The sequence below is a fragment of the Fusarium phalaenopsidis genome (assembly GCF_050370095.1).
Source record: "Fusarium phalaenopsidis strain FUZ10S chromosome Unknown contig_32302, whole genome shotgun sequence".
Lineage (NCBI taxonomy): Eukaryota > Fungi > Ascomycota > Sordariomycetes > Hypocreales > Nectriaceae > Fusarium > Fusarium phalaenopsidis.
Window position 1 is genome coordinate 5,786,397 of NW_028145405.1, and position 14,706 is coordinate 5,801,102.

Below are 14,706 nucleotides of genomic sequence, written 5' to 3' on the forward strand. Positions count from 1 at the left end.
CCGTGCCAGACATAACTACGCTGCCGCGGAATTTGATCCATTGCCAGCGCTGTTTGTCGAGTTGTTCCCTGAGTTGCCAGTCTTACCTCTGACATCTTGCCATGTTGCGCCAAATCGTCTGCCAGTCGTCGCAAGCAAGCTCTCTTCCTCGTCAGCCTCAGCCTCCTCGTCAATCTGGGAGAGATTGACCCGGGGAGTACGGAAGATGGCTGTGACAAACACGACAAGGAAGACAGCCAGGAAAGCAAACTGCGCCCAGAAGTCGACGAGACCGAAAAAGGGCCAAGTGATGGTGATTCGGTTCAAGAATGTCGACATGATTGAGGGCGTGCAGACGTCCTTGGCGTGCCTCAACTTGAGAGCCTCAGAGCAGGGTCGGATCATGTCCGTGTGGTTCCTGCAGTCTGGCTGCGCTCCAGGATAAGCGGGCTCGTTGGTGCAGATCGTCTGAGTGCCATAGATGGAATACTGAGGTGCAACCATCATTGCGATTCCATAGTTGGAGGCGAGAATGATGAGGGCCAGCATAACCGTAGCAATCAGAAGAGCCTGGGGGGCAGTTCGGCCCTTGCGAATCTGGAAGATGCGCACCCAAAGAAAGCGAATGCCAACGCTTGCGACGCCTGAGATGGAGCTGCTGAAGAAGAACAAAACCAGCAGAGCCATGAGGATGTAGTCGACGGGGAAAGCCTTGGCAGCCTTGACAAAGATAAAGTTGATGGGCTGGAAGACGTGAATCTGGCCCAGAATGTAACCGCACTTTTGCTTGCAGATCGAGTTCTTCGCCTTGTCGATGCCCGTGATGAGCATGGAGACCCAGATGAAGACGGAGAGGAGAAGCAGCAAAATTCCACCGATCAGCTTGATAGGACGGAAGACGGCACAGACCTTGAGCCAAGCCCGGTAGATTCGGCTGTGGCCCTCTCCCTGAGCCTCAGCTGCCAGTCTCTCTCGTCGAACAAGCGTCTGTTCCTCCCGAACCAAGGCATCCAGCTCTCGGCGATCCTTTCGGGACATGCCCTCCTGTCGACCAGCGTTGCGCATCTCGATCTGTCGCTGTCGTTCGCGGTTTTGCTCGAGCTGCGAGGCAGTGGTTTCGGAGAGCTGCGGTGCCGAGATCGAAGGGGCAGCCTTGATAAAGGAGATCGGAAGCAAGGCAAGACCGGCGCCGGTGTAGACGACGTAGAGCAAGGTGCCGAGGGTAAGCAACAGACCCAGGGCAAAGGTCAGCGCCTTTTCGCCATGGTTCTGGGCAATCAGCTTCTTGAAGTAGTCGAGATCCCAATGGTCCTGAGAGCTGTCGCCAGCAGCAGGGACAAAGAATCCGAGCAGGAAGAGAACGACGACGAAAGCGACGAAGAAGAGGGTGTACTTGAGCGACGCCCAGAAGCGGCTGGTCAGGGTGCGTCCCTCCTCCTCGACCTCGATCTCATCATATTCTTCGTGCCAGAAATAGGCGAAGGGAATCACAATCAGGCACAGCAAAGCATCGAAGCTGTACAAGCTGTAGTAGACGATCTTAAGGGTGAGGAGGATGCTGTCGATGCGTTCGGGGGTGGCCCAGTCTTTCTTGGCGCCGAGGGTGGCAGAGCTAGTCGCGGAGATGAGGGCGATATCGACGGGGAGGAGCAAGACGGTAGCGAGTAGAGATGTCAAGCTAACGATGGCGACGATGCTAACGACGGCGGATCGTTCTCGAGGAGTCTGCCACGTGAAGGTGGTGATGAGAGCGGCGATGAGACAGAGGGCGACAGCGACGGCGTAGGCGACCCAGATGAGACTGGTCTGCACGAGGCCAGCGTGGGCCATTGTGAGGGTATCGTCGGGGTATTTCAAGCTGCTAGAGCAAATGAGGATCAACGAGTAAAGTTGGCAGAAGAAATGAAGCCGCTAAAAAGAGCTTCGCAGCGTGGCTTGTTTTGCTGGCGCTGCTTTGTTTGGCAGATCCGAGGATCCGAAGACAGAGATCAAATCAAAGCCAATGGTGACGTCTTTAAGAATCAAGCGAAACTCGAAATGATAACTTGTGTAGCGAGGGTCGCGCTTTGATAAAGGCAAGGGAAAGCTTCACTCAAAAAGCAAGATTTCCATGGATTCCTGGGCTTGACCTGAAGCTCGAGGCGCGGTTGTTTTTGTGACGCAATTGATACGCTAGCGTTGCCGAAGGGGACAACCCGTGATGCCCTGGAGCCACCCCGGATTTTGATACTTGCATTCCAACGAGCGAGCGCTGATTCGCTGTAAGCACAATATTTGAGGAGTGTGTCTATACTACACCCCTGGCCAGCCAACGAAGCGACGGATTACAGGCCTTGAAGCATTGCGCATGAATTCGATAGCAATCCAATAGCATAGAAAGCTATTCAATAGAAGTCTCTTTACCTTGTCAAGTTTTATTATGCTCCCATGCAGGCCAGAAGTGGACTTTTGCCCGTCGCACCCCTTCCTGTTGGAGGGGTGGCTCCTACCACATCGAAACCGGACCACGGCATAACGGTTTTCCGAGCTTGAGCTTGAGCTCTATCTCTTTTGGGCAAACATTCAACAAAGGTCCAACATCGTCGCGACAACCGCCAGAGCTTCAAAACGGTCTCACTTGACCACGAAAGAATGGTCTTGCGGAGATGCAGGCCTATACAGAGCTTGCGGCTCCTTCAGCCGTCACACACTCCTTGACCATCGCCCTCACGTCCGCCACGGCCTCGAACCTCGTTGTCGCAAAGGGCTCCCTGCTCCAGATCTTTACAACCAAGGCCATCTCAGCCGAATTCGACGCCCAGAACCAGCCTGCACAGCCTCCCAAGGCCGAGCCCGAGTTTGATCACCGCGCACATGACGACGATGGCCTCGAATCTTCGTTCCTCGGCGGCGGCGAGTCAATGCTGGTCCGCACCGATCGCACAAACAACACCAAGCTAGTACTCGTCGCAGAGCTGCCGCTCGCTGGAACCGTCATAGGTCTTGCCAAGATCAAGACCAAACATACAAAATCCGGGGGCGAGGCTCTCCTGCTAGCATACAAAGCGGCCAAGATGTGCCTATGCGAGTGGGATCCCAAAAAGAACACCCTCGAGACCCTCTCAATCCACTACTATGAGAAGGACGAGCTTCAGGGCGCTCCCTGGGAGGTCGCCTTTGACGAATACGTGAATTTCCTCGAGGCCGACCCGGGCAGCAGATGCGCCGCCTTCCAGTTCGGCTCGCGCAACATCGCTATCCTCCCGTTCCGACAAGCGGAAGAGGACTTGGAGATGGATGATTGGGATGAGGATCTCGACGGACCGCGGCCCGTCAAGGAGCCCACCGCAGTCGCCAATGGAGATAGCGACACTCTAGAAGCAGCCTATACACCGTCTTTTGTCCTCCGTCTCCCACTGCTTGATCCCAGTCTGCTTCATCCCGTGCACTTGGCCTTCCTGCATGAGTATAGAGAGCCGACTTTTGGCATCCTGTCGTCCAGCCAAGAGCGGGCGCACTCTCTTGGCCAGAAAGATCACCTCACATACAAGGTCTTTACGCTCGACCTGCAGCAGCGCGCTTCAACGACCATTCTCTCAGTCACCGACCTCCCGCGAGATCTATACAAGATGATTGCTCTGCCAGCACCTGTTGGCGGCGCGTTGTTGGTCGGAGAGAACGAGCTCATTCATATTGATCAGTCGGGCAAGGCCAATGGCGTGGCTGTCAACTCAATGGCTCGACAGATTACCTCCTTCAGTTTGTCCGACCAGGCGGATTTGAACCTTCGGTTAGAGGGTTGCATTATTGAACAGCTGTACATTGAGAATGGGGAACTACTCTTGATTCTCAATGACGGGCGGCTCGGCATAGTGTCATTCCGAATTGACGGCCGCACAGTATCTGGTATCAGCCTTAAGATGATTCCAGAGGAAAACGGAGGCAGTTTAATCAAGAGCCGCGCCTCCACTGCCTCGAAACTGGGTAAAAACACCTTCTTTATTGGTAGCGAGACTGGCGACTCTGTTGTGTTAGGTTGGTCGAGGAAGATGAGCCAAGAAAAGCGGCGCAAGACACGCCTCGTCGACGCTGACCTTGGGCTTGATGTTGACGAACTCGATCTTGAGGATGATGACGACGAAGACGATGATCTGTACGGCACTGAATCCACAGCTGCAAAGCCAGCCCAGGCTCTCAACGGAGCGGGCAAATCGGGTGAACTGAGCTTCCGCATTCACGATACCCTGCTCAGCATCGCTCCTATCAGGGACTTGACATCTGGTAAGGCAGCTTTCCTGCCAGATAGCGAAGAGGCGACCTTGTCAAAGGGCGTTGTTTCTGACCTACAACTTGCCTGCGTTGTTGGTCGCGGCAACTCAGGATCTCTCGCCATCCTCAACCGACATATTCAACCCAAGATTATCGGAAGATTCGAGTTTCCAGAAGCACGTGGGTTCTGGACCATGTGTGTCAAGAAGCCTGTTCCCAAGTCTCTAGGAGGCAACGTCACTGTTGGGAACGACTATGAGACGTTCGGGCAGCATGATAAGTACATGATTGTGGCCAAGGTCGACCTCGACGGGTATGAAACATCAGATGTGTATGCTCTCACTGCTGCCGGGTTTGAGACTCTGAAAGAGACCGAGTTTGACCCTGCGGCTGGCTTCACTGTTGAGGCTGGAACGATGGGCAAGCAAATGAGGGTCATTCAGGTTCTGAAATCTGAGGTTCGATCCTACGATGGAGGTACGTAACTGTGATGAAATCGTTCGTGTATATGCTAACAGGTACAGACCTTGGTCTCACTCAGATCCTGCCAATGCTTGATGAGGAAACTGGCGCGGAACCCAGAGTTGTCAGCGCCAGTATCGCAGACCCCTACCTGCTGCTCATCCGTGACGACAGCAGTGTCTTGATTGCGCAGATTGACAGCAACAACGAGCTCGAAGAGGTTGAGAAGACGGACAGCACGCTCCAAAGCACAAAGTGGCACGCCGGTTGCTTGTACACTGATACAAAGGGCGTCTTCCAGCCAAGTGTCGGTGACAAGGGTGCCGACACTTCCAAGATTATGATGTTCCTCCTTAGCTCAACAGGAGCGCTACATGTAAGTTGCAAGCTCATATTACATGTTCATTTAGCTAAGTTCAGTAGGTCTACGCGCTTCCCGATCTCTCAAAACCAGTCTACGTCGCTGAAGGCTTGTGTTATGTTCCTCCTTACCTCTCGGCAGACTATACTCTCCGCCGAGGCCTGGCTCGAGAGAATCTCCGCGAGCTGTTAGTGGCAGACCTCGGAGATACTGTATCCCAATCTCCATATCTCATCGTAAGTCGACTCGATATACTTCTGCCAGATGAATACTGACCCCCTCAGCTTCGAAACCAAACCGACGATCTCACCATTTACGAGCCCCTTCGCTACCAAGTAGAGGGTGCTGAACCCACGCTATCCGCTACCCTTACTTTCAAGAAGGCTTCCAATGCGGCACTCGCCACGAGTCCCGTAGAGACATCACAGGACGATGCCGTCCAGCAACCGCGTTTCGTGCCCCTAAGACCATGCGCCAACGTCAACGGCTACAGCACCGTCTTCCTTCCGGGTCCCTCACCAAGCTTCATCCTCAAATCCAGCAAGAGTGTCCCTCGCGTCATCGGTCTCCAGGGCCTTGGTGTTCGTGGCATGAGCACATTCCATACCGAGGGCTGCGATCGAGGTTTCATCTATGCCGACGACGAAGGTATTGCACGTGTCACGCAGCTTCCCTCGGAGACCAACTTTACCGACCTTGGCATATCTGTCAAGAAGGTACCTTTGGATAGTGATGTTTGCGGCATCGCGTACCATCAGCCGACTGGCACATATATTGCGGGATGCACTACAAATGAGCCGTTTGAGCTACCGAGGGATGACGACTACCACAAAGAATGGGCCAAGGAAACACTCACTTTTGCACCAACCATGCCTCGTGGTGTTCTCAAGCTTATCAGTCCCGTCAGCCTCACCGTCATCCACGATCAGGAGCTCGAGTCATGTGAATCCATCGAGTGTATGAAGACACTGCAGCTCGAAGTCTCGGAGGAGACAAAGGAGCGCCGCTTCCTCCTCACGGTGGGAACCGCCCTCTCTAAGGGCGAGGACCTTCCCATCCGCGGCCGCGTCCACGTCTTCGACATTGTGACCGTCATCCCCGAGCCTGGCAAGCCCGAAACCAACAAGCGTCTCAAGGCCATCGCCCGCGAGGACATTCCCCGAGGTGGTGTCACTGCCATCTCGGAGATTGGCACGCAGGGTCTTATGCTCGTCGCTCAAGGCCAGAAGTGTATGGTACGAGGCCTCAAGGAGGATGGCTCCCTGCTGCCTGTGGCTTTCCTTGATATGAGCTGTCACGTTTCGAGCGCTCGCGAGCTTCCCAGAACGGGTTTGTGTGTCATGGCTGATGCCTTTAAGGGTGTCTGGTTCGCAGGATACACGGAGGAGCCTTACACGTTTAAGATACTGGGCAAGAGTCATGGCCGGCTACCGCTCCTAGTAGCAGATTTCCTCCCTGATGGCGAGGATCTTGCCATCGTTGCGGCGGACGCTGATGGTGATTTGCACATCCTCGAGTTTAACCCCGAGCGTAAGTCCATATACCTACCATACCACAAACCACTCAAACAAAGCTGACCATCTCCAGATCCCAAATCTCTTCAGGGACACCTCCTCCTCCACCGAACAACCTTCTCCGTCTCCCCCAATCCCCCAACCTCCATGCTTCTCCTCCCACGAACAACCCCCCCAGCCCATCCATCCCCCTCAGACCCCTCCCACATCCTCCTCCTCGCCTCCCCATCAGGTCAACTCTCAACCCTCGTGCCCCTCCCAGAGACGACATACCGTCGCCTCCTGTCCGTAACGAACCAGCTTCTCCCAGCGCTGACACCCTACGGAGGTCTCAATGCAAAGGCATACCGTCTTCCAAGCGGTACGCGACCTGTGGGCGTCGAAGCTGCTGCGGGACGAACCGTCGTCGACGGTGCTATCCTGGCGAGGTGGGCTGAGCTGGGCGCTGCAAAGAGGGCAGAGATTGCAGGCAAGGGTGGGTATGATGGTGTTGCGGAGCTGAGGGATGAGCTTGAGGGTGTGCTGGGATGGAGTGGTCTGGCGTATTTCTAAGGTTCTAGCCTGGCAGGAGGTGTATTGTTATGGGAAGAGGTCGTGTATCGGATATATAGTTTGCGCAGCTACATGGCTGCCATTGTTTAGTTGCCTCATAAACAGTTGGGCACAGGTAGAACAATACATTCTAAAAGGATTCTCTAGTCATCCATCATCCAAGCTGTCTCAATCCCTCAAACATGATGCACAAGACACAAACTCGACTGTATCGGATATAATTCATAGCTCTACTCGCTCGTAGCACACAGTAACCATACTTGGCGCTTTTCTTTTTTCTCTCAAGATATCTCTGCCACTGCCACTGCCAAGGACAGGCGCTGCCCAGTAAAACACAAAATCCTAATCGCGCCCGTGTCGTCATCGGTAGCATCTCGCCATTGTATACACGTCATAGTCCCAACAAAGAGTTTCTCCTTATCAATCGCCAGCATGATAACGCCAAAATTCATACACAAAGAGATAAAGAAACACAACGTCTAGCCTTTAGGAAACTTATCGGACCTCATCGACCTTCTTGCGCCTCATGCTACCAAAGCGTCGTCGAAGACCATCGCTCAGGCGATGTCGGCCTGTAGAGTTGTTGCGGCGAAGCCCGTTTCCATCTGAAGCGCCGTCTTGAGAAGGTGCCGATCGAGGATTCTCACTGAAGCTTCGGTGGTGGCTGAAGGGAGGGCGCTTGCTACTCTTCATGCCTGATGACAATTCGTACTCGACTGGTTCCCCACGGCGTAGACGCTTCTTTTCCTTCAGGTCCTTTTCGTAGGTATAGGAAGGCTCTCCCTTTCCCTTGAGATCATCAGGATGGTATTTCTGCTTCCGTTAGTAGGTGGCTCAGAGCAAGAGGGTACATCAACGAGGGTACATACAATACCGTCCCAACGCTTGTATGCGCCGCCGACCGCATCGGGTTCTCTCATGAGATCGGCACCTTCTTCATATTCAATTCTGTCACCACGAAAATCCTGCTCGCCGCTGGGAATTGTAGCAGTCCCTTGAAGTGGAATATGCCGTCTAAGAGAGTCCTCAATGTATTCTCTGGGGGTGGCACGGATAGCCTCGTTGTTAGAATCCTGAACGGCGGCAACGGGCGAGTAGAGCTTGTTTCGGTTGCGGCTGGCAAGAGTGGCGTCATAAGGGCCACCGTGATGGTATGTCCCGCCGATGGTGTCAAGAGCATCAATGGTGTCGGTAACAGGCAATTGCTTTCGTCGCAGATGAGGTGCGCGATCAGCCGCGCGGGCCTCCTTTCTGAGAATTTCGAGTGGTCTGTGAGACATGTCGCCTGGGAATCGCTGGTTTAGCGAGGGCTTGCGTGAGATGTCACAATTGCCGGTGCTGAAGCTACGGTGGTGAACAGGCGGAGGTCGAAGGCTTGATTGCTGGGGAACCCGGGCGCTGGATGAACGGGTGACTGCAGAATTGGGTGGATAACGGCGAGAGTCGGCTGGGGGTGAATTTGGGGGAGACAGCGACTTGGAAGAGTGAGCTCGTCGTGAAGCCGCAGAGTCCGAGAATGGGTTCGAGGGATGAAAGTCGGAACGAGTTGGGCTGGCTGAAGTAGGAGGAGTAGGATAGCTGCGGTGTCGATGGCTATGAGATGATGATCTATGCTTGTGCTTGCGATCTTCCCTGTGGTCTTGGCTCGGGCTTGGGCTTGAGCTCTCAAGAGATATGTTGCGTAGTTGCGCTGAAAGGTTGTGAGATGCTCCAATTCCAGTTTCTTGGTTTGGTTCAGGAGCAGTCAAAGGATCGAGAATGTAAGCTTTCGCCTATGGATAATTGTTAGAATAGAGTATAAATACAACAAGAAACATGCGACACGACGCGACTGATGCAGGGCGAGCATGGTTCATGAGAAACGTCATCCAGCTTGCGTGGATGGGGCTGAATCATCGTGTACCGGTCTTGGCTGTTGCGCTGGCGTCCACCAAGAGGAGCATCAAGACGACGGATCCCGGAACGACGGGGATCGGCATTGACGCAACAAGAGACAATCAGAAAAGGGTCCTTCCTGCTGGGTCCCTGACGTTTGCTCTCGATTGGGCCTGGTGAGATGACGTTGGGCAGAGAAGCGCACGGAACATTTTGACGAAAGACCAAGGAACGGAAACGGGGAAAAAAGACTGGGTCGTACTGCGCAAAGGACTCTGTCAAACTCACCCACTGCTTATCTCTGGATTCTTCCATAGTGGCGATAGAAGAATCTGAGCTTTGAACAAGAGAGATTCGCCTCGGTGTGTATCTGATCGAGGGACGTGCGTGTCGTGTGCTCGGTAGGTCGCTGACAGGTCGGAGTCGTGATCAGTTGAAAGAGGTGATTTAAGTAGACACCTGAGAGTAGCTGATGGCAGTGACGGGCCAAAGGGGCCTTTTAAGTTTACGACAGCGGTAAAGGCAACGTCGTCGAGTCTTGGGATCTCGTATCGGTCGGCGAATGAGACCATGCAAAGGTCGGCAGTCTAGGGTATTGGCACTTCCCGGGATGTTAAGAGAGACAGGATGAAGAGAGAAACGAAACAAAACGGGACGGAGGAGATGCAGGTCCCCTTTTTAAAATAGGCAAAGCACAGATGGAGACAAGAAAAAAAAGAAGCTCAAAGGTGCGGCAGGTACGAGCGAGGCGAGGTGAGGCAAAGCACCCTACCTACAGATCTCGGCGTGGTCTCGTCCCTTGTCCCCCTCCTTTGGTCGTCCATCATGCGTCCACTACCACCTCAGGGACCCCCCATAGTGTCCATCAGCGGGGTCAAGCTGAAGCTCCTCGTGACTCAATTCGAGCTTCCTTCGCAACCTTTGTCCGTGCCGTCCACACCTGGCAAGCTTCTTCCGGCTATGGCTCGACGCCATCGACGCCGCCCAGGCACCGTCTAATCACTCCGCGTCCGGTGTGCCATTCATCCATTGTCTTCAAGACATTCCGCGGGGTGAGGGGGAGGGGCAGCTCCCGTCACTACTGGAGTGACGAGTGCCCCTTGCACATTCACCACCGACCCCCATGTCGCCCATCCATCTTTCTTCACCTGCACTGCTCCGGATGTCCTGGAACGAACGATCGCTCGCCCTCCTTTTTGTCTTTCGGATCGCGGCACTGCCCGGATCAAACGGTTGAGAACGACGTCAGCTACACGAACTAACTAGACCCTCAACGCGCGTCCCTAGAAAATGTCATCCAAAGTTTATAAACCGGGATAACTTTGAATCGACTCACAGGTCACAGGTCGACGTTGCAAGGGAAGGAAACCCATCGGTTAAGCTGTCACCTGATATCGCAAAAAAATAGCATAGCACTTGGGATGGATCTCAACCCTGGTCGCCAAAGGGACTCGCCTGCTGCCCGCTACTGCTGGAAGGGACCTCTTAGGCCGGCCGCTGAACAGGCCCAGGCCTTGCTACTCCAATGGTGGTGGTGCCCCGGCGTCCCGGGCGTCCAAGGCTTTAGCTCGGGGCCGGGGGACCCGGACACTTGACACTCAGGCCATGACCCGACCCAGACCAAGACACGGACACGAATATCACACACCGCCGATGCAAGCACTTTGCAGTAGTATCACATTTGCTGCCCTGCTAGCCTGTCCAGAGTCTGTCTCGAGCGAATGCAGGGACTCAGGGACAAGTCATCCATCGCGGCATTAAGTAGTCAAAAGCTGCTTAATTCTGCATCCAAGCTCTGGGCATGATTCTTGTTGGGAAATAAACCCATGCTTAGCGACGTCTTGACAACGCAATTGATCAGCAATATGCGTGAATGCTACCCTACGACGAATGTTGGATCGCCGATGCATGTCGATAAGATCTATGCTACCACTGTAGCAATGCTCTACGTGTTCGAAAATCTTCTTTTCTGAACGGGAGTGATAGAATATCTTGTCCAGTTTTCTACAGCTTCTAGTCCCCAAGAATCACAGACTTGAGCCGACAATGGTCCCCAGGTCTTGGTGTTCATATGGATGCTTCAAACAAGCCCTTTGCTAACTTACCCACCCTCCTCACCGCCCCACACTTCCCTTTGCCTAGGTTCAACCAGCTGCTTCCAGACTCTTCAGACCGCGCAAACACAAGAATCATTCCTGTAAAGCCTCGGCATCGGTAGTTCCGCAATCTAGGCACTTTCAGAATCAATACGAGGAGTACGCGTCCATCTCTTGATACCGACAGCTAGCGCGACGGTACCAATCACAAGCCATAGCCATGGCTCTTGTTGACTATTCTTCCTCCGACTCCGCGGACGAAGACTCCGGCCCCGACTCTCGCCGCATCAAGCGCCGGAAGGGTGCTGATGGCACGGCGGCCCACTCCTCCCGAACGTCGGACACCATTAGGACTCCGAGTAACCCAGCTGCCGATGCCGGCGCTCGGCCTCAAGTCAAGGATGCCGAAGCTTCATCCATGCCCCCGTTGCCCGACACCTTCCACGATCTATATGCTTCTACTGTTCGCCAGAGTGTCGTGGATGACCCGAGCCTCCATCAGGGACGGAAGCGCCAAGTTCCCCATGTGGTTGGAAACTGGCCGAGTCATCTCTACGTCGAGTGTAAGTATCAAGGCTTTTAGGCCATCATGTGCATAATTGATATCGTCTAGGGCATCCTTCCACGACACAGCATGCCCTCTTGACGGAACTGTTGGCCGACATTGAGAAGCAGACATCGGGTGAGATTGAGCTCTTCAACTTTTTGACCAGCGACCTGGGATCTCCTCTGCCACTGCACATCAGCCTGTCGCGTCCATTATCTCTCAGTACGGGCAACAAGGACGGGTTTCTAGACAGGATCACACAAACGTTCACCAGCAGCGGCATTTCTCCATTCGTCGTTAGGCCTCGAGGACTTGCCTGGTATAGGTCACCTGACTCGGATCGTACATTTCTCATTCTTCGCGTTGCTAGTGGTGTGAGTAAGGCAGGATCCGACAACGAAGAGGCAGTACGGACCCCGAACCCAGAGCTCACGGCTCTCCTGGCAAAGAGCAACACCATCGCGACCCAGTTTAGCCAACCGACTCTGTACCAGCGCAATACAAATGACGTGGATACAAGAGATGCTGTGGGCACTGCCTTTCACATATCCATTGGATGGACATTTCATCTTCCCGGGGACGAATTATCCCTCGAAACGTTGAGGTTATTCAAGCAGAGCAAGTTTGCTGACATCCAGGATTGGGAGATCAGCGTCACAGGCATCAAGGCCAAGATTGGAAACGTTGTCAACCATATTGCGTTGAAGGAGACCGGGCGAGGTACTGCTCCACCGTTGGGCTCTGTGCCATTCCTATAGTCACGACGATGACGAATATCAACTCATTTCATTCGATAATGAGTGATTCAGGGCAGCTCTCATCATGCACGGTCTTAGGAAGTCTCCGAGCTCATACATGCCGTCATCTCGGCTCGGATTGACATGCGTTTACCCCAATGAAGCCTGCTAGGACCAGGCAACCTCAACCTCCAGGGTCTAACAAGGAACCAGTTCAATGTTGGAGCCGAAACTCTACGCAGGGTCCATAATTTCATTCCAGCCGGCCGAGTGGTGCGTGAGCCTACCAGACCTGTGGATGACCGACGAGAATCGGGGGACTCGGTGGGTTTGCTTCGGCATGGAGAGCTTCGGTTATCGTTCGAGAAGAAGATGGGGGGCCTGGTTTCCCGGGTTGCCACAGGCTACCGAAGGACTGCAGGGGGAGCAGGGCGGAGTTGACCGAGCTCATTCGGAACAAAAATGCAGAGATGCATCAGTTGACAGAAATGCAATTCGGGTTTCTGTGGGTTATCATGAGGGGCCGGGCAGCGCCGCGAGATGCCAGGCAGATCCAGGTACAGTCAGGCATCTAGATGCTGGCGGGTTCAGCTTTGGGGGTTGGGAAAAGAAAAAAACAGGGCTAGACAAAAAAGAAAGGGCAAATCGAACGAGGAGGATCCTTGCCCGAGGGCTTGCAGGCTGAAATGAAAGGCTGTGACATCATTTCTGGTTCATGACGTGATGTGTGCTTCTGTACGGGATCAAGTCGGAAAGATGGGAGTGTGAAATGCAGAAGTCCTGGTTGTGTGTATTACCCATGTTGTCCTCCACGGTAATGAAGCTATCACTGATGGGATGCCAGCAGGGGAGGGATTTGAGATATGACGGTGTGGGCGCCACGTGCTGGGGTTTCAGCGACCTGTGTCATCCAGGTTGAGGGGAGCGAAAAGCAATGGCGGAAGAATGGACGCAAATGAGGATGAGGTCTCGCGTCTGCCTTGCCTCGCTAAGAGTTGTAATCAGACGTGAACTCGGTATAGCTTCAAGATTTTCAAGACATTAACTACACCCCACGAGCACGGACCTCCGAAGCTCTGTTTTGTTATCACCGGTCGAAACCAAAAGAGACCAGAAAAGTTCCAACGGCCGTCTAGTCCCCGGATCCCTGTCAACAGAAGAAGCATGCTTGGCCGTTGTGACCAGGGACGATTCTGCACTTGCTCGCCCAACCAACCGACGCAGAAACTGTCGATCATTGTCACGCCTAGAAAGGGTGACAGCTAGAGAATCGACATGGGATGTTTTTCTTACTTCCAAAGTCTTCCATGAGTAACGAGTATGAGCAACGGCTGAAGAGAGATGTCAAAAGTAAGACACTGTGGAGGCTATGCTTGGGCATCCAATATGGGCTGTGGCTTTCGTCATTAACCAAACAGAGCAAAAACAAGGTGACGAGGCATGGGTATTGTGGCCACTACGGACTACCTCAAAAGGCACTCTGTTTACTATTTTGTAACAGGCAGAGAAGAAAAAAACTGTTGAATGAATGGCTGGGAAAGTGGGAACTTGTATGTAGGTGTGTGTGATGGATGGAAATTACTATGGCACCCGTTTGTTTACTTTTCTTCTCCATCTTTCCACACACGACGCACACGCACACGCACACGCACAAGCACCGTCCACACACACTGACTGGCCACCCCCGCTCACGGAAGGTACACACCTAGGTACCGTACCGCGCCGTTGCTGCCATTTTCCATCGCTGGCTCGAAAAACCCGCCGCAACACCATCAACACCAAAATCCTTATTTTTCTCCCTCCTCAACTCTTCTCCTTCCTCCCTTGCTCTCTACCTCCTCCGTCCCGCTCTTCTCTTTTACATCCACCATCGCATCCTCCTTGCTCGTCACCACTCGACTGCTATTACTGCTTTTTTCACGGCTTTCACGCTTTTCGATCGGCTCTTGTTATATTCGTTCTCGTCGTGCCCCCAAGCGCGCGTGCACAAGCTCTCCACCGACGAGCTCCCTGCTCACGCCTGTTTCCGCGACCGAGACCGACCCGGCCCAAGAAACAACCCTCATCCCCGTCCAAGTCCTTACCCCGGGAAGGTCCTCTGACCGCCTTGAGAGAAAAACCCGGCCTCGTGCTGCCAGAGACCCCAACTGCCGATCTCGCGTGACTTTTTATAAAAGCTTCTCAAAAAGCCCCAGCCTTCTTCTCCGCCTCGTCCCACGAAACCGGAGCGAAATACAAAAACAACGCGGGATAACCCCCCTTCAAGACGCACACGGAGCATTGGGAGTCGTTCCGTCCAAACGAGCCTTGGTTTTGACCCGCCTTCACCGATCGA

At 53.8% G+C, this 14,706-nt stretch overlaps 4 protein-coding genes across 4 annotated transcripts; 2 read left to right on the top strand and 2 right to left on the bottom strand.

Moving 5' to 3' along the window:
• Positions 1-15: 15 nt before the first annotated feature.
• On the bottom strand, positions 16-1,809 carry LRP88_09154 (uncharacterized protein; the record flags this gene model as incomplete). Its single annotated transcript, XM_083245644.1, has 1 exon — positions 16-1,809. The coding sequence occupies one exon, from the start codon at positions 1,807-1,809 to the stop codon at positions 16-18; it is 1,794 nt and encodes a 597-aa protein (XP_083100138.1).
• Positions 1,810-2,624: 815 nt separating this feature from the next.
• Positions 2,625-7,116, top strand: LRP88_09155 (cleavage/polyadenylation factor CFT1; the record flags this gene model as incomplete). The annotated part of the gene is made up of 5 exons (XM_083245645.1): positions 2,625-4,704; positions 4,752-5,065; positions 5,113-5,286; positions 5,335-6,580; positions 6,638-7,116. The coding sequence occupies 5 exons, from the start codon at positions 2,625-2,627 to the stop codon at positions 7,114-7,116; spliced, it is 4,293 nt and encodes a 1,430-aa protein (XP_083100139.1).
• A 495-nt stretch (positions 7,117-7,611) lies between these two features.
• On the bottom strand, positions 7,612-9,012 carry LRP88_09156 (uncharacterized protein; the record flags this gene model as incomplete). The annotated part of the gene is made up of 3 exons (XM_083245646.1): positions 7,612-7,929; positions 7,986-8,888; positions 8,941-9,012. 3 exons carry the CDS (start codon positions 9,010-9,012, stop codon positions 7,612-7,614), a joined length of 1,293 nt encoding a protein of 430 aa, XP_083100140.1.
• A 2,295-nt stretch (positions 9,013-11,307) lies between these two features.
• Positions 11,308-12,392, top strand: LRP88_09157 (phosphoric diester hydrolase; the record flags this gene model as incomplete). Its single annotated transcript, XM_083245647.1, has 2 exons — positions 11,308-11,650; positions 11,701-12,392. 2 exons carry the CDS (start codon positions 11,308-11,310, stop codon positions 12,390-12,392), a joined length of 1,035 nt encoding a protein of 344 aa, XP_083100141.1.
• Between the last annotated feature and the right edge of the window lie 2,314 nt (positions 12,393-14,706).